This window comes from Geotrypetes seraphini, chromosome 14, assembly GCF_902459505.1.
Source record: "Geotrypetes seraphini chromosome 14, aGeoSer1.1, whole genome shotgun sequence".
Lineage (NCBI taxonomy): Eukaryota > Metazoa > Chordata > Amphibia > Gymnophiona > Dermophiidae > Geotrypetes > Geotrypetes seraphini.
In genome coordinates, this window is record NC_047097.1 from 71,442,332 (window position 1) to 71,465,490 (window position 23,159).

At 44.0% G+C, this 23,159-nt stretch overlaps 1 protein-coding gene across 4 annotated transcripts in view; it reads right to left on the reverse strand.

The window, feature by feature from the left end:
* ADAMTS17 (ADAM metallopeptidase with thrombospondin type 1 motif 17) overlaps positions 1-23,159 on the reverse strand; it is a 149,140-nt gene that overhangs the window by 63,879 nt on the left and 62,102 nt on the right. For all 4 annotated transcript variants that reach the window (XM_033920220.1, XM_033920221.1, XM_033920219.1 and 1 more), the window contains exons 9-12: positions 18,860-19,000; positions 17,396-17,546; positions 8,356-8,457; positions 5,278-5,423 (exon numbers count right to left, since the gene is read on the reverse strand). In XM_033920220.1, the coding sequence (XP_033776111.1) occupies positions 5,278-5,423; positions 8,356-8,457; positions 17,396-17,546; positions 18,860-19,000 (540 nt within the window). The remainder of the gene's footprint in view (positions 1-5,277; positions 5,424-8,355; positions 8,458-17,395; positions 17,547-18,859; positions 19,001-23,159) is intronic.

Below are 23,159 nucleotides of genomic sequence, written 5' to 3' on the forward strand. Positions count from 1 at the left end.
AAGGAGATGTACATCTAACTTACCCTTAAACCCTAGAATGGTGGATTCCGCAATTACCTCTTCTGGGAGAGCATTCCAGGTTTCTACCACTCGTTGCGTGAAGCAGAACTTCCTGATATTTGTCCTGAACTTATCCCCCCTTAGCTTTAGTCCATGTCCTCCTGTCCTTGTCACATTGGACATTGTAAATAATTTTTTATCGTGCTCTATTTGGTCGAATCCTTTCAGTATCTTGAAAGTTTCGATCATATCCCCTCGCAGTCTCCTCTTCTCAAGGGAGAACAATCCCAGTCTCTTAAGTCGTTCCTCATATTCCATGTTCTCCATGCCCAATAAAGCCATGGTGGCTCTGAGCTGAGCAAACCGAAAGTAAAATCGGCTTGAAAAATGCCGGCAATTAAAAAAAAAAAAGGGGGGGGGGGGAGGTCACATGACATGTGCCGTAGTCACAACCGTAATCAGAAGCAAAAAATGGCACAAAAAAAACAAAACACTAAAGAAATCGATGGTCACATGATGAATTAAAACTTAATTAAAAATAATAAATGGAAACTATAAAAACTTTATTAAAATTTGGGAACCATTAACGTCCTTTTGTCATGATTGAAGCCATTTTTTCTAATATTTCTATATCTAATATGTAAGATAAGGGTGGGGTGGGGGGAGGGTTTCTATTATATGAAAAATAAAAATTACTAGAGGGATTTCAGGATGGGAGAGGGAGGGTTATATTTGTAATTATAAGATATAACAATAAGATGTTCAAGTGTTTGAATCTATGTTATTGTGTTGCAATTTTTGTACACTTGATGAAAGTTTTAAAATGAATAAAGAATTATAAAAAAAAAAAAAATAATAATAAATAAATGTGAAAGATCTAAAAACAACCGACACACATCGTGAAGATAGTATAGCTGTCCTACGTTGACATACCCGGCGGGCCAGCTCTAGTAGACATTTGGTTCAAACGGTCTATAAATAATTGTGTTATTGTTTTCTCTCAGTTGAGTCATTCCCGCATAAACCCACCTCCCCCTCCCCCCATTCTCTATTTTTCTCCTCCTCCCTGTATTGTCCATCTGGGTCATCTCCCGTCACTCCTTCCTCTATGTTACCACAATCAGACCTTTCCTTTCCGAGCCCTTAGATTACTGCAACTTGCTTCTCTCAGGTTTTCCGTTCAACCACAAAATTCTGTTGTACAACTCATATTATCTTAAGTCACTTCATTGGCTCCCCATCCATTTCTGAATATAATTTAAACTCCCCTTACTGACCTACAAGTCAGAGGATGACACTGGGACACATTTTTTCCCATCCCCGCAGAAACTCAATTTCCCCTTCCTGTGCCTGTGAGTTTTGTCGCTGTCCCTGCCCCTGCCCCGTTCCCATAAGCTCAGCCTTAACCATACAAACCTCGAACACTTATGATTTTAAAGTGTTTGAAGCTTGTGCAGATGAGGACTGAGCTTGCATCTATTCCGTAAGCACCTGAAAACTAGGATTTTCACAAAAATGTAATGCCCTCCTCCCCCCTGTACTCAACCTCCAAACCCAATATGTTATTCCTTCCTATATTAAGCTCTTGTAAACCGTGCAGAGCTCTATAATTATGGAGAGGATGCAGTATATAAACTTAAGCTTTAGTTTGCAGGAATGGGGCAGGGACAAGAAAAGAACTCTTGACGGGAAAATGAATTCCAGCGGGGATGGGGAAAAATTTGTCCCCATGTTATTCTCTAGTACAAGTGCATTCACTCTGTAGCCCCTCAATATCTCTTCTCACCTATAACCCCCTATGCTCTCCCTCCCCCTCCATGAACTCCGTTCATCCACTAAGTCCCTCCTATCCATACCCTTCTCCTCCACTGCCAACTTCAGACTCCATCCCTTCTCTTTTGCTGCGCTGTATGTCTGGAACAGACTGCCTGAATCAATACGTCAGGCTCCATCTCTAACAGTATTCAAATCCAGGCTAAAAGCCCACTTTTTCGAGGCTGCTTTCAACTCTTAACTCCCTCTTGCCATAAGATACCTATGTCTACCCTATCGTTCTCTCTGCTAGAAACTCCCCAACCTCTATATGTCCTGCCTGTCTGTCCAAATTAGACTATAACTCTAAGCAGGGACCATCTTTTACATTTTAAATGTACAGCACTGCTTACCACTGTTCAGCACTATAGAAATGATAAATTGTAATATATGTCCAGCATCATCTCAATGTTTGGGATAAGCACTTTCTTTTGGAAGAGATTGCTTACTTACATTATTTCCAAATATTTTCCATCATAAGAAACAGCACATGAACATCTGAGCCTAGCACTCTAGTGTTTACAGATGTTGCACAGATGCTTACCCTGGCTTGAAGCAGAGCACCTGGGGTTAAATATGGTCATATCTGGAAACTTCATTTCTCATTTCCTCTTCTTAAACGTATCCACAGCTTAAACAATCACAAAGCAGTCTTTAGCACAACACGGTAATGACCTGCTTAAATACATCGGGCTTCTACTGGTGCCAGTCTTCTGTGATGGTGGGGAAAAACGCAGGGTAGGGGATATTCTGGATCAGTGGTCTCAAAATCAAACCCTTTACAGGGCCACATTTTGGGGTTTGTTGGTACTTGGAATAAATAGTTAATGTCTTATTAAAGAAATGACAATTTTGCATGAGGTAAAACTCTTTATAGTTTATAAATCTTTCCTTTTGGCTAAGTCTTAATAATAATAATGTCATTTATAGCTAAAGAGACATATGATCAAGAAACTGTTTTATTTCACTTTTGTGATTATGATAAACATAGCAAGGGCCTCAAAATAGTGCCTGGCGGGGTTGCATGTGGCCCCCGGGCCGCAAGTTTGAGACCACTGTTCTGGATGCTGGGTTCCACCTTAATGGTTAATGTCCTTCCTAAGGATGCTGGAATTAGGGAGGTATAACCAGGACACTTGTCCTGGACCCCTAGGCCAGAAGGAGTTCCAAGTAGGATTGCCATATGGCTCCAGAAAAAGGAAGATGGATTGAGACATCCAGGTTTTACTTCCATTGCTTTCAGTGGAAGTAAATCCCAGATGTCTCTATCTGTCCTCACTACTTCCAGAGCAGGAACAAATATACAGTAATCAAAGAGAAAATGATCAAGAAAAAGGAGGACATGGGGGGAAGAGAGAGGTATTACTGCACTGATGCATTTTATGTAACAGAAAGCAACATTTCGCCAATGAAATGTCTGACACTCAATGAATAGGAATCAACCCTTCTGGGGGAAGACTGCAAAAATATTTCAAGCAGCCAGCAAATCTAAATGCTTTCTCTTCCATGATCTCTTTTCAAATACCCTATTTGAATGCTCAGATCAAATGATCAACATTTATTAACAGTCCCCTCTTAAAATCATCAACACAAGACGGCAACATATGTTTTCAGTCATTGTACTTCAAACATGGAACTCCCTTCCCAATGATTTAAGAGAGTACCGTTTTCTCGACAGGTTCAAGAGCAATCGAAAATGCTTTCAACCTTTGACTCTTTAAGCTAGGGTAAGCTTAAAACTCTCAAACTCTGATTCCTAAAGCAAGGACAAGCTTCCAACTAATCTTTTCTCCATTCTACCACCTTTTTCTTCCTCTTCTTTTCTCAAAACCCTACTTTGTTTTTCCCATATTCATTTCTTTCCTATCTCATATTGTATTTCTCACCTTCCTTCCCCATTGGCACTATAAGTCCTGCATGTTAAGTCCAGGTCTCATATATTGTACCTCCCTGATTGTTTTAAAACTTTTATTTTTCATACATCACTTAGAAGTAAGATTAAGCGATTAATCAAATTTTAAATAAAACTTGAAAACCTGATTCATCATATCCCATTAACCCATAAAATCTCATAATGGTTTATACAGTCAAAACACACTCAAAAATAAAATCTGAAATTTTCCATAGCTCTGATTCCCAGCAATCCCATCGGGGTTACCAGATTTCCTCTTAAAAAAAAAAAAATTACTAGCATACACATGCGTTTGTGTGGCCAGAAATGCAATATTCTGGAAATATGCACATATCTGCACAGGTGGGAGATGAGAGGCACATCCTGTAGGCAGTCAACCAGCGCCAGCGTCTTTCCTCTTTCAGCACCTTCCACCGGCACAGTTGTAGCAAGCTCAGGGCCCCGTCTGGAGGGCATACGTGATGGCATCCCACATGCGCGTGACATCATCATGTCGATGTCTGCGCATTTCCGGATGCCCTCCAGCTGTGGCCCCGAGTTTAGTGGGCCGCAGCTTCAAAACATTTGCGAGGTGCTGTTCTAAGTTGAGCACACGAGCAATCGCTCATACACTTTAGGTGTGTCGCTCACAGATTTTAAATGATCGCTCACAAAAATACTTACAAATCTGGAAAAAATTTTTAAAGCTCGTTGCTCACACAAAAAATATTATTTCTAGAACTCGTTGCTGACATGAGGAAAAAATGTGCACACACCTGGCCAATCCTTAGAGGGAGCATCAGTGTAAGGGCTCACACCTAAAGTTAGGTGTGTATCTTTTGACTTACACTAGTATTCCTTAATGGCGGTTGCAGGCATAGCTGCTGTAGACATCCGTGTTCAGATCGGATCTTAATTAATTGATGTGAACCGCCTAGAACTCATTGGGTATGGCGGTATACAAGAACATAATAATAATAATAATAATTATAGAATCCGCGCTCAGCGCACATCATCCCAACCCCTGACGTTGGGTGATCTATAGAGGGGAACTTTATCCCTTGGTTAATTGGTCAGGAAGGAGCCTCTTTTTCACCCATGTGCCTTTATAACATATGAACAAATCCTGCAGAAATCCCATGGAGATTCAGGGTGCAGAAGAGAGCAGGTGAAATGGTTTGTGCACACACTCGTGTGTTTTTAGAAAACACGTGCATAAAATAGGATGCAACCCAAACTCCGCTCCCAAGCAGGCTTTTAGGGTGACCTAATTTGATAAGAACTCGTTACATGCATTAACTAGGTTTTACATGTGCGTGGAAATTGGCATGTGCCAACTACTAAGACTCTGGTTTAACAGTTAGTACTGGCTTAATACTTAATCAACAGCTAATACAACTTAGAAACTAAGCCCCAGAATATTTCATGCCTCTGGTCACTGCATATCGCGACTAAGGATGACAGAGACTTCCTGCCACGACAAGGGTTGTGACGGTCGCTTCCAGATCCTCTCTGAAACTCAGACCAAAATATCCCTTCAAAAGCAAAAGAGGAGAAAAAGAAGAACTACTCACGGGGGGTGGTCACATTTCCTTTGCCGGAACCGAACACCAGTACCGCAGGTCCTACTGCACATGCTCCAGGCGCTCCACGCATTCCAGTCTCCATCCACGTGCTCTGGGATTGGCGATTTACTGATGCATTCCCCAGCCCTGCACCACTGAAATGCAACACCAAACATCTATGATCAGGAAGAACGCGCAATGATAAAAATATTTGGGATCTCACAATCACATTTCCAATTTTAGTTGAGAGTGGGGTTTTTTTTCTGTTACCATGCAGTAAAAGTACACATCACGCACACAACTGACCAGAACACCAATGGCATGGAATGGGACAATTCATTGCGGTCATTTCATTGTGGGACGTTTCTGCGCGGCTGCGATGAAATAGCCTCAATGAAAAATGCTTTTGAGTACCTGAATAAATTAACATAAACCGTTCTGAGCTCTCCTGGGAGAAAATTAAATGAATAAATTAATAAAGGTTGGGTTTCAGGCGGTAAAGACAGACACCCCCCCTCCCCAGTACCTGCGACAAGCAGCTGAAAGCTCTGGCCAGGTATCCCTGCCAGCCTCTCCCCCTCCCCCGTGATGAGTAGCTGAAAGCTCTGGCTGCCCTTCCCCACCAGCGCCTCTCCCCCCCAGGGCCCGGGCTCCCCGCCATCCATCGCTGCCTGCTTCCTGGCCTTGCCCCAGGGCCTGCTGCTCCAAATTGCCTGGAGGTATAATTTTTTTTGGGGGGAGGGTTGTAGGGGCATCATAGTACAATTTAGTGGGGTGGTGGGAGGCATCACCCCTCCCAAACACTGAATCAGATTCACTGCAGCCAGTTCATCATGCTGAAATGGCTACGACAGAAGCGTCGGCAATGAATTGTCCTAGACACCCCATCTACCAAGAAGAATATTTCTTTGGGACTCAAGAAGTTCCAAATTTGGAATTATCATCATGTTTCTAAAAGTCTAAAGGTCCAGTATTTAAAATGATTTAAAGAGGAGAGATTCCTGGTGATTTAAACCTCCTGTCTAGGGCTAACTGGCCATTTTCTGTGGCACTTAACCAAGCAGCACTGATAAAAACATCCTGTTGGCGCACATGCTGAAACTGGCTATTTTGGGGGCATTCCGGGAGCAGAGTTAGCATTTAGGTGCCGATATTCAGCACTTAACCAGCCAAGGAAATTGCATAAAAGCCCATCCTACCATGTTTAAAGGTTAAAGTTTCTTTATAATTTACTGCCCCGTCCATCAAACATGCCATCTGGGCGGCTTATAGGCTACAAATCAAAGGACAGCATTATAGAAAAGACAAACAAGACAAAAGATGGGAAGAGTGGAGACGACAATAATTATGATAGGGATGACCAGGGGGTTGTTTGATAAAAATGGCCCATGGTCCCCAAGTACTATTAAAGAGCCAAGGCTCTGCACACTCAGTGCTGCCTTTTCATGGATTCTGTGCTGGTTGCAGGGGGTCTGGCTGCTGTGAGGTGGGTCACTCAGTGATCACCCCATTTTTGAAGAATGGCGTGGTATTTGAGTACTTGCACCTGTTCTACCCCCATTTCATGCGGGCAGTTTCTCAATTTCTTGTATAAATATAGAGTGTTTGTTCTATGATGTGCTCTTTGGACTCAATCTCCCAGAGTGCTTACCTACTCCCAGAGGGTGTGACTGAAGTTTACTGGAGCCCACTTTCTTCTTCAGTTTTGGAGAGAACAGTATCCATTTTGTGAGACCACATGGCTGCATGAAAACTTGGATCTAACATTGTCCTCTCACCAGGTTTTCACCCTTTATTTCTGATAGCCTAATACAGCTTAGGTTCAGTATCTAAGTCTGGAGCACAGTGTTATTCTCCACAAGGTGTGTGGACACACTCCCAGCTTCCCCTTGGACCTGCTGGTTGAGTGAGAAGATTCTGTAAACAAAGTTGAACTGTCTTGAAATCATCATAATGTGAGTATTGATTCCTTATTTCAAGTTATTAAAGAAAGTTTTAAAAGAACTACAGAGCCTGGCTGATAGCACTAGGGTTACAGAAGCAGGAGTTAACTGAATGGGAGCCTCAAACAATTGCCAACCTAATTCAGCGAGTTCAGCAGTGCCTGGCCATTTTGAGGAGTCCCTACTTTACAGTGAAAATCTGTGGTAAAGAAAAAATGCACTGGCGATGATAATTGTGCCATCAAAAACTGCATCCAGGGCTCAACAATAAGCACATGAAAAAAAAAAATTCAACATAAGGGGATCCTTCACATGCTCATATTCAAATGCAATTTATATCATTCAATGCAAAAGGTATAGAGAAGGATGCTACATTCAGAAAAAACAGAACACTGTATCAATGATTTTATGGTGAGAATAATAAAAGGAAATTTTAAGACAATCCAGGAACGCAAGACCTTTGAGACTGAAACCCACTGGACAGGACTTAACAATGACTTTCTTTCTCATTATAAAACATAATTTTTACTGCTCTGACACCTTCCTTATCTCCCTGTCTCCCACCCCTCTTTCCGTAAAACTGTCATTTCAATATTTCAACGTTTTACTCTTATATACTGATAGCTGTTTTCATTTATCTCTGATCTGAAGAAGGATTTCTTTCAAAAGTTAATCTAACCATGCTCTAGCTAGTCCAATAAAAAAAGGTTATCACTTGGATTCTTTTTCTTTTATTTCTCTATATTATCTTTGAGAGTGGACTAACACGGCTGCTACACCCAGTGGCATAATGAGGGTGAGAGGCACCCGGGGCGATGGTGCCCCCTTCTCCACCTCCACATGCTCCTTCAAGTTTATTAAAAGCTTGATTTTAGCGCATTATCAATAGATTTCAAAGCGATGCCCCCTACCAGAAGTGACGTCAGAGAAAGCGCTGAAGCCGACGTGGGCAGCAAGCTCGTCGCTGCTCGCTCTGGAGATAAAAGGGTACGGTGAAGGGGTGCGGGTGTGCGAGTGCAGCAAGGGGGAGCAGAGAGAAGGAGGGGTGCTGGTGCCCCGAGGAAGACCACCCCCTCCCCCATCTTACTACACCACTGTTTTAGTTTCTAGGAAAGTTCTTTTAGCAGTGCGGTTTTTTGATTACCTTGTCAGCACCACATTCTGTGCCATCCAACGGAGGGTCCAGCTTGGTTTTACACGATGCGTCTCCTTCAACGAAGCACCAAAGTCCAGCACACATCAGATGCTGAAATTACAAAACCAGGTGTTCTGATATCTTAACAGTTGAATACATGCAATATAACACCCTTCACAATAATATCAGAGCGGTGTACAAAATAAATAAAGCATTCAATAAAATACAGTTACAATAAAAAAAAGAGAGAGAATGGCTGTTACCATTTTGAGTGCCTAAATAACACAGATTTAGTGATAATCCACTAGTAATGATATAGAACACTTTCACATGGACAGTGCAGGGTGAAGACCGGGAGAAACAACACAAGCACAGGCCAAAGATACTAAACTCAAGGGAGGAAAAAGCCTCAGAAACAAACCCTCCCACCCCACAATAGTGGTTTAAGGTGGTCGGGCAAAAACCTCATTGGCATTAAAAAACAAACCAACCCTCCCCTGGAATATCTACAGGCTCTGTGCAGTGCAACAAAAGGAATGGAAGGAAATGAATAACTTATCTTAATCATTGTTTGGCCAAAGGTGGTAAAAGCAGTTAGTTTAGCAGGGTTTAAAAAAAAAGGTTTGCATCACTTCCTAAAACAAAAGTCCATAAGCCATTATTAAGATGGACTTGGGGAAATCCACTGCTTATTCCTAGCAGCATAAAATCTGTTTTATTCCCTGGGATCTTGCCAGGTACTTGTGACCTGGGTTGGCTACTGTTGGATACTGGGTTTGATGGACCTTCACTCAGTCCTGGTATGGCAACTCTTATGTTCTTTGTTGCCGCCCTATGCTGGAATAAAGATCTGGCACTAAAGGGGAAGTTAAAATAAAACAGATGACAAAATGTCACATTTTTAACATCAGGAGCAATTTCTGATTCATCTCTTTTGCATGCCAACTTTGCTATTCTAGTGCTGGGTTTTTATTATGGATTTTTCTGTGCCACTGCGCTAAAGGATAGCGATACTTATTATCCTGGCCTCCAAACAGGGACTTCTTTGGAGCAGAAATGCTGTAAATAAGTCGCAGTGTTGAATGATTCATCTTTGACCTCCCCCTAAAGAATATGAGGACAATTATTCAAAAGTTTGTCTAGTTTGAAAACTATTCCCCCTTACTGTGGGTAAAATTACGAGCATTGTTTCACATATCTGCAGAAAAGTGTGGGCAGGATTAAGTCACCCAAAAATTTCATTTTCAATGCAGAAACTGTGGGGAGAGGAAAGGAATTTGGAGTATGACTGCCTTTAACTGTTTGAGTGTGTATTATTCATGATTTAATTTACATTTTATGCATGTAAGCACTAAACAGTCCTTCTAAAGGGAACCAAATGCACAAATGAGGTGCAAAGTAGATGGACAGTAACGAACCACATCCCCTGCTGGCTTGTGTTTTCAAAGGACGCAGTGCGAAAACTTCTCTCCGGCTGGGCAAATGCACTTTGAATGGATTTCCGTGTTTTTTTAGATGTCTAGAACTGAGTGAAGGCTTTCTCCAGCAGGGTATTTGGTTATGTACTACAGTTAAATATTTACACAGTGCTCTTAGATGTACAGAAGTGTGGCGGACGTCCCTGCTACATGGAGATCAGAAAATATAAATAATCATCGGAAGAGCCAAGGAAAACGATTAAGGACCTTAAATGTGTGAAATGCCTCCCTGGGTATGGGGGAGATGGAGGCTAAGAAGGGATGATTGTACAACTGGAATCAGGGCAGAATTCATAGCCATGAGACACCCGTAGTGAATCCAAGGAAGGAATCAGTAGATATTCAAATTAGAGGGCAGTGGCATAGAAAAGGCGGACTGGGGGGGGGATCACTCCGGGCAATGTTTTGGTGGAAGCGTGGCATCTTTCCTTCTTCCACACCATGCTCACGCCCTCCCTTCCCTCCCCCCCACAAGTACCTGTTTAAATCTTTGCCAACGTAAGCAAGTTCTCCGGTATGGCTCCCCTCTGAAACCACTTCCTGGTTGTGGGGCCAGGAAGTGACATCAGAGGGTGAGCTGCAGGTTGGAGAAGCTGCTCGCGCTGGGGAAGATTTTAAGAGGTTCATGGGGTACAGAGGGCATAAGTGTGGCATGGGTGACAGAGAAGGAGCAGGGGGACACGGACATGCAAAGTCGCAATTTTTATCAATATGTTAAAATCACATTTTACTGGTACAAAACATATAAATAGTAAAATTACGAAAAGGCTATGGGGAGAAATATGTTGAGATGTATATTAGGGACAGTGAGACAAGGCTTCAGACACTTTTTCCCTAGGTATGAACAGGTGTCATCGCATCTGCTGCACGGGAGTGGCTAGTGCAGTTTTTGTCAAAGAAGCCCAGAATGGGTAGGAATGAGTTCATTATCCAACAAGTGAAAAACTCACCCAGGATTCATCTATGGATTAAGCCGCGAGATCTGAGGCAGCCATCCAGGGAGGGAGGTGCTCAGCACGGGGCAGGAGCGAGGTAAACTCCTGCGGGATACATCGCTGGACCACCAGGGATTCAAAAAGGCAAACAAAGGTACGCGGGGTAAAAGATTTTTTAGAATCGGTTGGGATGGGAGATGGGAGGCATCCCTCCTGTCCCGGCCTACCTCTAGACCACCAGAGGGGAGACAGGGTACAGGGCAGGAAGGTGTGAAAGGGTGCAGAGCCTGGCAGGGAGTGTGGGGTTGGGTGTAGAGCTTGGCAGAGAGTGAGGGGGACTGGGTTCAGAGCCTGGCAGGAAGGGGGGGGGGGCTGGCTGCATATCCTGGTAGGGCAGGGAGGGAAGGGGGCTGGGTACAGAGCCTGGCAGGGAAGGGAGCTGAGTGCAGAGCCTGGCAGAGGAGGGCATGAGGGTGGGGACACTGGTGCAGATCCTGGCAGGGCATGGCATTTGAATATTAAGCCCCCTTCTTATATGCGAGTCAACTATTTTTTCTTCTTTTGGGGGAGAAAAATGAGGGTCTTGACTTATATTTGAGTATATACGCTATCTGCTTAAATGTTCCGACATGCCATGTTTTGGTCCTGCTTCAAGGAACCTCACAAAAAAATGCTTAGAAACACATTTAACTTTTTGGTGATCAGGTCTCTAGTGAAGCTTAAAAGTGCTTGAAAATTAGAACACTCAAAATGGCTATATTCGGGGTCTTGTTCCCCTTTTTTTTGCCTCCAGGTGTCTGAGCACATATTTTTCCCACACTGCAAAATTTCAAACTCAGCGGAAGTGACAAGTGTTTAAAATTTTTTTCTTATAACATCATTTACTATAAGAGAGTTTCATATATATTTTGTTTAAAAAGTAAAGAGGCAATTTTAAAATTTATTTGAAACCTGATTGGTACTATTTGCACCTGAACATAGATTTGGTGAGTAATTAACTCTGAAAGCGAAACTCCAAAAATAACTCAGATGGCAGATATTTGTAGATTTTCTCTACAGAAGGTAGACTGTTAAAAGTTTTAAATCCCGTTAGGTGCTATCGACTCGTGTTCCGAGTCATAGCGACGTGACGAAAATCAGCAAATCCTATCGTTGTGGTAAGAAAACCTCTTTTAGCTTTCCGAGTCCTGCATTCCTTCTCTGGTAACCTGTTTCATGTCCCCACAAGACCTGGGATAAGCCACTCGGCTGTGGAACAAGTTCCTGTCTCAAATTCAAGCACATACCACAAATACTTGGCCTTAGCGCCTGGCAATTCTCCTCCAACGAACTTTCCAGAGAGCAAGCAGGAGTGTGGAAAGGCTTCAAGGCCAGATCTCAACTAGAGAAACTTGGATTTAGTTGGTGCCAAGTTACGGAATTATCCCCAATGTATGTAGCCGAGGCAATCCGAGTGAAGCAACTTGCCCAACCTCAGCAGAAGCAGCCCAGGGCAGTGACTATCAGCTTCTGCTAGCTTGGCACTGTTATTGCTGGTGTACTTGAGTTTGAATCAGTCATTGCCTACATATTTGTAAGACAGTGCTGGTCCATCTAGATTCCTGCGTTCCGCGGGTCATTTTGATCTGGTCCCATCTCATAAAATTCTACAACAGCATGAAACATTACCAAAAAATGTTTTCTCCTGTGCTGGGCCAATGGAATGGAACAAGCTGCCAGTGTAACTTTGACAACAGGAAGATTTGATCAATTTAAGAAACTTTTGAAGCGACATCTCTTTGGTCAGATGAAATCTCCCTCCTACTGAAGCCAACTTTTGTTGAACTTGATTGGTAATCAGCTTTTCTTCCCTTTTGAAAGACTAATGTGGTGAAGTTATCATAGATGTGACAACCAAAGTGGTTTACACAGGTACCGTCTTTGTTCTTGGTGGACCCACAGTATGTTTTTGTTATCTAGGGCAATGGAGGGTTAGTCACAAGAAGCAGCAGCAGGAATCAGACCCAGTTCAGCTCAGTAAAAATAACAAAAATACAGGAAAAGGAAGTCAAAATAATCCAAAACTACAAACACACTTCCTTAAATCAAAAATCCTGCAAAGAATCAAAAGTTTAAATACATGACTTCAAAAATGGAAACATAAATCTCATGGAGGAGGAACAGCCTCAGTCTCCTTCTGTTGCAATTAGTTCTCGTCTAACAGACATTTGTGGGAGAAGCCTCACTGGCTAAAAAATTTTAAAAAATTTTCTTAAAACGTCATTCAATAATCAATCAATCATTTCTTCACTTGTCTTGCATAAAAAAATCAATTCACTTATTTATATTGTTAGCTTCACATACAGCACTCAACCATTAGCTTTCCGTGCATAAATGTCCAGCTGACAATGGCCAGCCAATGTTTCACCGATCAGAGCAGGACTCTCCGATGAGTAACTTAGACAATAGAATAATTAATTGCAGATCAAGGCGAAAAGGTGAGGGGAAGAGAGAGGAGAGCGTTAGGCGATATTTTCATGTCACTTTAGAAAACGTGATTCATTGACACCTTTCACTTTTTTTAAGAGGTCATGCCTTACAGAAATTGGGAGGCCCTTCTTCACCTCTCAGTGTCTCCGGGCGCGTGACTCGAGGCAATCAAGTCCAGTCTAGTCAGGGCTCTACTGAACAGTCGATGCCTCCCTCATCTCTTCCACTTTCTTGCAAGCGCAGGCAAGGAAGAGACCACGATTCGGAACAAAAGCCCATTCAGAAGATTTGTCTGTCGGGCCCTCTGACATTTGCACTGATTTTTGCCTTGTGCCTGTCACACATGGATTCCACGTGTCAGTCATCTGATCATCTCTATAGCAAGATCAAAAGAAATTCCAAGTTTTCAACATCATAAAGGAAAAAAAAAAAAGAATATGAAAATGTTTTTATTCGTATTTATTCAATTTTTCTATAGCGTTCTCCCAGGGGAGCTCAGAACGGTTTACATGCATTTTTCAGGTACTCAAGCAGTTTTCCCTCTCTGTCCCGGTAGGCTCACAATCTATCTAATGTACCTGGGACAATGGGGGGATCACAAGGAGCAGCGTGGGTTTGAACCCACAACCTCAGGGTGCTGAGGCTGTAGCTTTAACCACTGCACCACACCCTCCCTGCTACTTCATGCTTTCTCCATAACTGGCTGGCCTTCATACATTAAGGAATCCAAATTCATCGGCAACATTCAAATTAATGCATATATTCAGTGCTGCTATAGGTATAAGTAGCAGCACTGAATATATGTATTAAGGGAGGGGGTAGTTATCAATATGGACATGTTATTTTACATAGTTATTAGTAAAGGGTTTCAGCCTCGTAACCAGAGCTGCTACTGTGATGTCATAAAGCCTCATTCCACCAATGCCTAAGAGACAACCCCATCGGTGATGTCACAATGGTTGGATTGTCTTATGCTTGGCTCACCTTTATTACATAGAGCAGTGATTTCGATTTCTAGAGACATTTCTTTTTTCTTTAAGTTATTAACATGCACTACTGTCAAGATGTGTTATTTTATTGTTAATCCTAGTTATTAGTAACTACCTCCCCCCCCCCTTTACAAAAGCTCTGAAAAGATTTTTAGCAACGGAAGGCGCGCTGAATACTCTGCGTTGCTCTGACTCTCATAGCAACTCTGACCTTCGGAGCAGCGCAGAACATTCAGCATGCCAACCGGCGCTAAAAACCTCTTCCGTGCTTTTGTAAAAATGTGTTGGGGGGGGGGGAAGTCTACTGTATTTGAATAAAATTGGACCTGTGCTAAAAGAGCATGAACTGTTGGTAAAATAACCCTCCTTATCCATAGCCCACATTGTAGAGAGTTTCAGTCTCTGGTAACCAGAACTGATATTGTGATGTCATAAAGCCTCATTCCACCAATGATGAAGAGCCAACCTCATCTTGTTTGGCCATGATGTCAGCATGAATTTTAAGCGTATGAAGTCAGCGTGAACATGGGATTTAAGCCAGAAACGTTCCACAGAGCAGGCGCAAGAGCACAGGTAGCAGATGCAGGGGGGAGGGGGTCAGCCAGGGTTGGGGCTTGACACGCCTAACAGGGTGTGAAATTGGAGGAGCGAGGGTATCTAAAGCAGAGGAGAGAATGATATTATAGAAAAAGATGGCTTCATTGAAAGTCTTGTCAATAGCCTAAAAGTTCCTGAATGTATTGGTGGTGATTGGTCAGGTCTGGGGGGGGTGAACGTCTATTCTCAGGACCAAACCAATCCTTTTTGAAATCTCCACGTGTATACAACAGCTTTCTGGAATCAGTATTTACACGCATATGCGGTATACATGCCATTGTTTCCATATTTCTAAACTAGTCCAAATTGTGTTTGCAAATCAAGGTGCATTATTATTATTTTTTTTTTTACAGAAAGCAGCAACAGCCATTTTCTTTCCATGACTGGGTAGCTAGTCACGGGTACTGAGCGAAGCTCTGTGTGGCGCAGTGGTTAAAGCTACAGCCTCACCACGCTGCTCCTTGTGACCTTGGGCAAGTCATTTAATCCCCCCATTGCCCCAGGTCCATTAGATAGATTGTGAGCCCACCGGGACAGACAGGGAAAATGCTTTGAGTACCTGAATAAATTCATGCAAACCGTTCTGAGCTCCCCTGAGAACAGTATAGAAAACTGAAGAAATAGTGTGAAAAGTTTCAGCCTCTGATAACCAGAGCAGGTATTGTGACGTCATAATGCCTCATTTCACCAATAAGAGTCAACCTCATCAGTGATGTCACAATGGCTGGATTGTCCTTTACTTGGCTCACTTTTACTACATTTTGATTTCTAGAGTGGTGCGGTGGTTAAAGCTACAGCCTCAGCGCCCTGAGGTTGTGGGTTCAAATCCCACACTGCTCCTTGTGACCCTAGGCAAGTCACTTAATCCCACTCTTGCCCCAGGTCCATTAGATAGATTGTGAGCCCACAGGAATAGACAGGGAAAAATGCTTTGAGTACCTGAATAAATTCATGTAAACTGTTCTGAGCTCCCCTGGGAAAACAGAATAGAAAACTGAATAAATAAATCCCTGAGCCCTGAATGCAGTGCAATGCTGTGAGGAACACAAGGTGAACAAGGGAAGAGGAGCCTCATCAGAAAGCAGACTTTATTTCTCTTCCTAACAAATGCTCACTGACAAAACGGTTATTACTTGTGCAGTTGGCTTCCTCCCTTTGCTACAGCATTTCACTGAAAATAAATCAGATGCTGCTATTGGCTGACAAAGGAGACAGCTGTCGATGCCAACAATTCCAAAAATGGGAGCCAACCAGCAGAGCCCAGCTGTTGAGCTGGCATTAACATGTTGGCCTATAATTCCAGTTGTGCCTTTTCTCTTCTCTGCTGGGATCGCAGAAGGTTAGTCATATGATTCCTGAACCCCCCCACCCCACCCCCTCCCCAAAACACACAGTTTCAAATGAAGCACGAGGGCAGAGACGTTGAGATTCCAGGACACAACCCTTAAAATATGTGGAAATTACACACAAAACCCTACGCGTTAAAAGAGGCCTCTACGCTGCAACGAGTAATGAATTTTTAGCCTCTGCCAGAATCAGGCCACAATCCCTTTCAAGGCTAAAAATATGCACCCCAAGGGTGATACTCAAAAGGATTTATGCAGTTAACTTTAGAGTTCATCACATAATTTGCAGAGCAGCAAATGGATATCTTCTAACCAGACTTCAATATGTCAAGAGTTATCTGCATAGAACGATTCAGCAAAGGCAGCATTGAGAGGGTGCGGTTTAGACTAAAGAGCAGGGTTAGTCAAACATTATCCAGTTACATTTATAAGCTACACAAATAGTTGCCTTAACTTAAATAAAAGCTAGGCTGGCAAAATTAGAACCACATATTCAGGATAACGAAGCTCTGGAACCTTCTAAAAACAAGTGGACAAATCATCCATCTAACTTTACAGGGAGACTGTCCTGAGTAATCCGCTTCCCTTAGGCTATGATTAATTCCTAAAGTGACGGCAAACCTTCCCATCTTCTGATTCTGGTCAAGGTGATTCTGCTTGCAAAACTGTCGTTTACTCCAAGACATACATTCCTAGAGTATTAATGAACTAATTCTGAGATTGCTAATCAAGTATACTGAGTGGAAATGTGTCTGATCCAGTGGCTTAGTCCACCCCGGGCGTCATCTTGGTGAGGGTGTAGGCGATTTCCTGTCCCATCCCTCCCCTGCACTTCAGGCCAGGATGATATACACCATGGCACCTATTGAAAGAATCCAACCAGGCTACAAGGATGACACACACCCCTCTCAGGACCAGGGCAATTAAACCTTCAGCCTTATTCCTGCCCCAGCCCATTGTCAAAAATTGCCTACCCCATTTTGTGTGTTGTATCCCCCAGAAGCTGCTGTCCTAGGCAACTGCCTGGTTTTGGCTAACGTCTAGGCCGGCCCTTCCCACTCTGTTGCATGCATTCCTTTTTCTGCAATTTTAAATCTCTAAACAAAGATTTATAACAGACTGTGTTTCACATTTCAGGAATTTTTGAAGCAAGAGAAAAGGCCTTGAGGGGCAAACATCTGCAAGAAATGACTTGGTTAGGAAAACGCTGCCCTTGGGGGTTTGTGGAGTCTCACCTCCATGCTTTTACAGAACGTGGCGTTGGTCCCAAACAGGATCTGGCACTGCTCATCGGCGCTGTAATGCATGCCCGGCAGCTTGTGGGGAAGCCGCACTGCGTACTGAGTCCTAGGATCGGTCACCAGCAGGCAGGAGCTGACCTTTGACCTGTAAAAGTAGGAGAGGAATGCTGAAAATGAGGAGCGAGAGCAGGACAGGGTGCCATGCCTGAGGATTCAAGATATTCTTCACACTTGCTGACCACCTGTAGCACGGAGGTGAGGAGAGGCCTAGTGGTAGAGCTTCTCCCTGGGACCAAATCCCAGTGTAGCCCTGGGCGAGTGGCTTAATCTCTCCATTGTTCCAGGTACAAAATAAGTAAGTAAACCACAGTCCCACTCCCTTTCCCCCTTGTAACTGGGAGACCCTAATAAACACAGGAGATACTGCTTTAAATGCAAATAAATTCCACGAGCTGCACACTGCGGTGTGTCTTTATTATCACAGAATTCCCTATGGGGGGCTATTAAACTGGGGTAGAATAAAGTACTTTACTGCAGCTTCAGGACTCAAGGAATAAAGCAACTTTGGGATCAAACTTGTAAAATGCCTCTCAAGAGCAGTCTTGGGTTCTCCACCCCCTCAAAAGATACCTTTACCCTCCCACTTCTCATAGGGTTACCAGATTTCCGGGAAGAAAAATTTGGACCCATGGCGCCGCCCCCCCCCCCAGGCCCGTCCTGTCCGCAGCCCTGCCTCCTCGCAGTCGGGACGGCATCTGCGCATGCACTGGTGTGACACAATGATGTCACACGCATGCGCGTGATGTCACCACATTGCACCCGCGCTCGCGCAGATGCCGTCCCAACGTCGCTAGAAGCTTTTCAAAACCCAAAGTGTCGGGTTTTGGAAAAAGCCATCCAGACGCCAGGACATGTCCAGGGAAATCCGGACGTTCCCGCCTCCCTCCAAAAGAAACAAAGGAGTTCTATAAAAATTCAAAGAAATTCTCTTCCGTGCATCTCAGTTTCTACAGCTCACGCTTTCTCGCTGATGGCACTCCTCCTGGAGAATGGGATGATTCAGCGCAGCCAGCTCATCACGGCCCTTTCAGCGACGGCTGTTTCATTTCCTAATAACCTTATGATGCGCCTGATTGATCTGTGATGATGCCCCGCCCCCTTTCAAACTTTGAAATCACCAGATGATGCGGAGACAGGAGAAGCCCACGGGTGGGGGAAGGGAAAGCAAAGAATCACCAATGGGGCAAGGGGGGATATTCTAACCCCCCCGCCTCTCTTTCAAACCTCGCAGCTTCAGCAAAGTAAGCTCTCGCCATTACAGCGGCCGCTATGAAACAGCCGCAGTTAAACGGGCTGGTTGAAACAGCTGTGCTGAAAGGGCCATGCTGAACTGGCATTGCTGAATCGTCCTAGGCCCGACGTCCTGAACAGTTCCACAACCCACTTTTCAGTCCTTACTTCAGAAAGTCTTCAAGGTCATCACGGCTGCAGGTGGACCAGGAGAGATCACTGGGGTTTCGGCCTTTTACCCACTCTCCAGCCATTATGTGGGAGCGTCCAGCACAAGACTGGTGATCATCGTCATGGCTCATCCCCAAACTGTTTCATTTGAGAAAAGAAAGAGAGGAAAAAAGATAAAGAAACGGCAGCTCTGTTCGTGTCCTGTGCACCCCCGTTGGCCTTTGCTTTCAAAAGAAGCAAAAAGCAGTCACAGAAATGAGCCACAATGGCAAAGCCCACTTTTCGGAAGCCACATTTTAAATCCTAACCCAGTCCACTTGCAAAGCACCCACATCTGTTACTCCCTATCGTCTCATTGTTCCCTGCCTCAGCGGCGTGTATAGAGTCACCCTTTTTGCCCTGTTCGAGCAGGGATGTCTCTTGAGGGTTCAATGTACTGCGCTGCATGAGTCTGGCAGCACTACAGAAATAATAAATAGTATTACTAGTATCATTTATTAACTGTCTCTTTAAAACAATAGGTTCTCAACCCTGTCCTCGGGACATATCTGGCCAGTCAGGATTTCAGGATTCCTACAATGAACATGCATGAAATACATTTGCATACAGAACTGTCCTGAGCCAGAAATGTGCCCTGTGCGACCCCTCCCGGAGTTTCTATCCCACCTACTGTGTTGCAGTCAAGCAGGGAAAGCAATGGACTGGACACAATTTTGGAGCCCCGCTTCCCTTGTGCATAGGGTTACCATATGTCTGGGGAAACCTGGACATGTCCTCTTTTTAAAGGAGTGTCCGGTGTCTGGATGGGTTTTTTAGATTGGGGGGAGTCTGTCCAGATTTAGCCAGCTCTCCTAATTCCCCCCAACTACCTCTGGAACACATTGCCAGAGGTTGTGGTAAGAGCGGATAGCATAGCTGATTTTAAGAAGGGTTTGGACAATTTCCTGGAACAAAAATCCATAGTCTGTTATTGAGACATGAGGGTAGCATGGAATGTTGCTACTCTTTAGGTTTTGGCCAGGTACTAGGGACCTCCAGTCCTGCTGGTAATTTTGGAGCCATAAAGGTCAGCGCTTCATTTTGTGCATCACCAGGCAATGTCTGAGCATCGCCCAGTGTGCTCATTTGAATATTAATTGCCTCATTGCACTATATTTACATAGCATTATTGGAAGATGCTAGGAAGCATGGAAGCGCAGAACCATTATGTGCATTGGAAGGTAAAATACTTCGACGCTAAACCGGTTAGACTGGGCCACAGTCTTTCTAAAAAGAAGAGGCCTGGGTGGTCCTGAAAGCTCATGCACTACATCATGCTTTCTTCTGGCCCCCCAAAAAAGGCACCTCATTCTTCTAGAATTCTCCACAACCAAGATGGCTACGTGAGCGCTGATGATGTGCTAAAGCCTAGGGATGCACTTTGGCGATTTAAAATGCCAAATAAAACATGGGTTACCATGGAGACTTGTGTTTGTTTGCCCTAGCATGAATCTCCTCATTGTTTGGTCCGCACCTTCCAGGACCTTCAAAAGAACAAAGGAGGGAAGAGACCAGAGGTCAAATGTGGTCTGTGAAAGCACGATAGGCGAGTATTAGGTGGAACAAATGGCCTTACTATATAGAGCCAAGATCCTCTCCGTTTTCACACTTGTATCGACTTTCTTTGTTGCTGTGCATCCATGTGTGTGCTTGTTGAGCACTTTGGAGGTACGTACAAGGAGCATTCTACCTAACAGACTGTATCAAGCTTGCTTTCCTCTTTGCTTTAATGTTGTCTTGAGGGAAAGTCGGAGCACTGATCTATCCTGAAAGGAAGTAGGTTATTTGGCCTCAAGCCCTGGGGTCACACCACCTGGAACGTGTCTGTCATAAGGGAATGCCAAAAGGATTCCAGCCACTAGTGGAAATGTAAATATATCAACTAGATTGCTACCCTTTTGCAAAAACAAACTCTTATTTACTAAATCTGCACTTGCAAACCTAGTATTTCCTGTCTGTCTTAGGTTCAGCTGGGGTTAGCAGAATGGGCTTGGTGCAGTGCCCAGTCTGTGTCCTTTGAGACCGCCTAGGCCTGAGTTGCCAGGAAAACCAGCAGTGACTGAATCGGAACACGGAGCAACCGCTGCAGGCTGGCATCAGAACACAGCCTTCCTCTCCTCAGTGGAAGAAATGAAAGAGAACAGCAAAGCCTCAAACCAAGTCACTAAAAGTCAACACTGACTGGCTACTTTACCTGACAAGACTGGTATTTAATTTGCTCCTTTACCAAAATTCAAGACCTGATGTGGCCATCGGTCCGGATGATGTGCAACAAAAGGTTTCAGTGAAGTGGAAATTCTGTACCGTAGAAGCCTGTACGAGACTGAGACTTGTTTGATTTCAGTGATTTATGTTTCTGGAAAATATATTAAATGATATTGAAGTGCCAATAAAAACTCTGCTTGAAGGCGGTTTGGTTTTCTTGCACTGAAAATATTTCTGATTCGTCACACATGTAGCACCTTAAGGTAAAAAATATTTCGAATTCTGAAAGTCCAGCCCTGCTTTTTAAAATACTTTCAGCGATGCTCTGGCTTCTTTCAGGATGTGGCTTTCTCCGTGTTCTTCCTCAGAAGTACCTCAATCTCTACTGCAATCTTTAGAAACACATAAGTGGTGCCGGAAATATGGCGTCTGTCACATGCCAAACACAATCGTGGCTACCGGTGCCTAACTACAAACTTAGCTGCTGGTAATGTAAGCTGTGGTTTTAAAGGCCTACATTTACGGTATCTAGGTTCAGTGTAGAATTGTGTCTAGTGGTGCTTAACAACACCTGAGGCCAACTCCGCCCCTAAACATGTCTACTTGAGCGTGAGTTTCCAAGTTTTTTATAATTTGATATACCGACCATCGGCACTTATCTGGTCAGTTTACAATACTAAAAAAGTGAAATTTAAATATAAAAGAGGGGGTAATGAGGCAGGATTATGATGTAGACGTTGATGAACAGGTACAAAAGGAGCTTGGTTAGGGAAGAATAATTATTAGATTTTGAAATAAAAAAACAAAGGGAGGTACGCGGGGACGGGAAAATACAACCGGTGAAGAGAAGCGGTTCTCTTGAGAAGTGTCCTAGGGTTGGAGGATTTTATCTTATGATTTCGTATGCGAACAAGGTGGTTTTCAGTTGAGTTTTGAATTTGTCGAGAGAGGTTTCATGGCGAAGATGAGATGGCATGGCATTCCAGAGGGTAGGGGCGGTGATGGAGAAGATTGTGCTTCTGGAGTACTAGAGTTCTTTGATAGGAGGGATGGTCAATAAATTCTGACCGGCAGATCTGAGGGCCCTAGAAGATGAGTAGGGAATGATGTATTTATCGAGAAAAGCTGGAGTGGGAGAGAGCTGTTAGCTGCTGGTCTCAGGAGGCGCCTAGATTTTTAAAACATTTTTTAAAATCAGCTTTTAATGGCACGTCCATACAGATTCAGACCAGGATTCTCAAAAAAAATGCATTCAAAAGCGACGGTCTGCTAATGCAGCCGCTTTGATAGTAAATTTAAAAAAGTGAATCAGTCTCAAAAAATAAAATCACACATGCAAATGAGGTCAGCGGACAGCAGCAAAGATTCTCTAAATTTGCATGTGCCAATGGCTGGTGATAGCGATGGGCACATGCGCAGAAAAAAACATGAAAAGAACCCCCCCTAAAAAATAACACAACAGCGGGACAGATGTTTAATCTCTCCTGCTGCCAACCAACAGCCTCCCCCCCCCAGCAGCAGGAGAGATGTCGAATCTCTCCCGTCACAAACAATCACCCCCTGCAGTAGCGGCAACCCCCTTTACAGTGGGAGAGAACCCGATACTCTCCCGCTGCCAACCAACAACCCCCCCCCCCAGCGAGAGAGATGTCAAATTTCTCCCACCATACACAACCCCCCCCCCCCCCCGAAGCAGAGGTGACGCGCCCCATGCAGCGGGAAAGATGCTGAGCCGATTCTCTTCTGCCACAAACAACCCCCCTCTGCAGCGAGATGCCCACTCTCTCCCACTACTATACAACACCCCCCCTGCCTCTGACACCTCATCCCTTTTACCTCCATGTAGATGTCTGACCTGAGGGACATGGATTCCTTCCACCCAGCTGGCCCGTGTCTTCCAAAATGGGCCTTCCGCTCCCCGGTGCATTACTGATTGACCCAGGTTGTATAAGGCACCTCCCATGGGTGGCACAGTGGTTAAAGCTACAGCCTCAGCACCCTGAGGTTGTGAGTTCAAATCCAGGCTTCTCCTTGTGACCCTGGGCAAGTCACT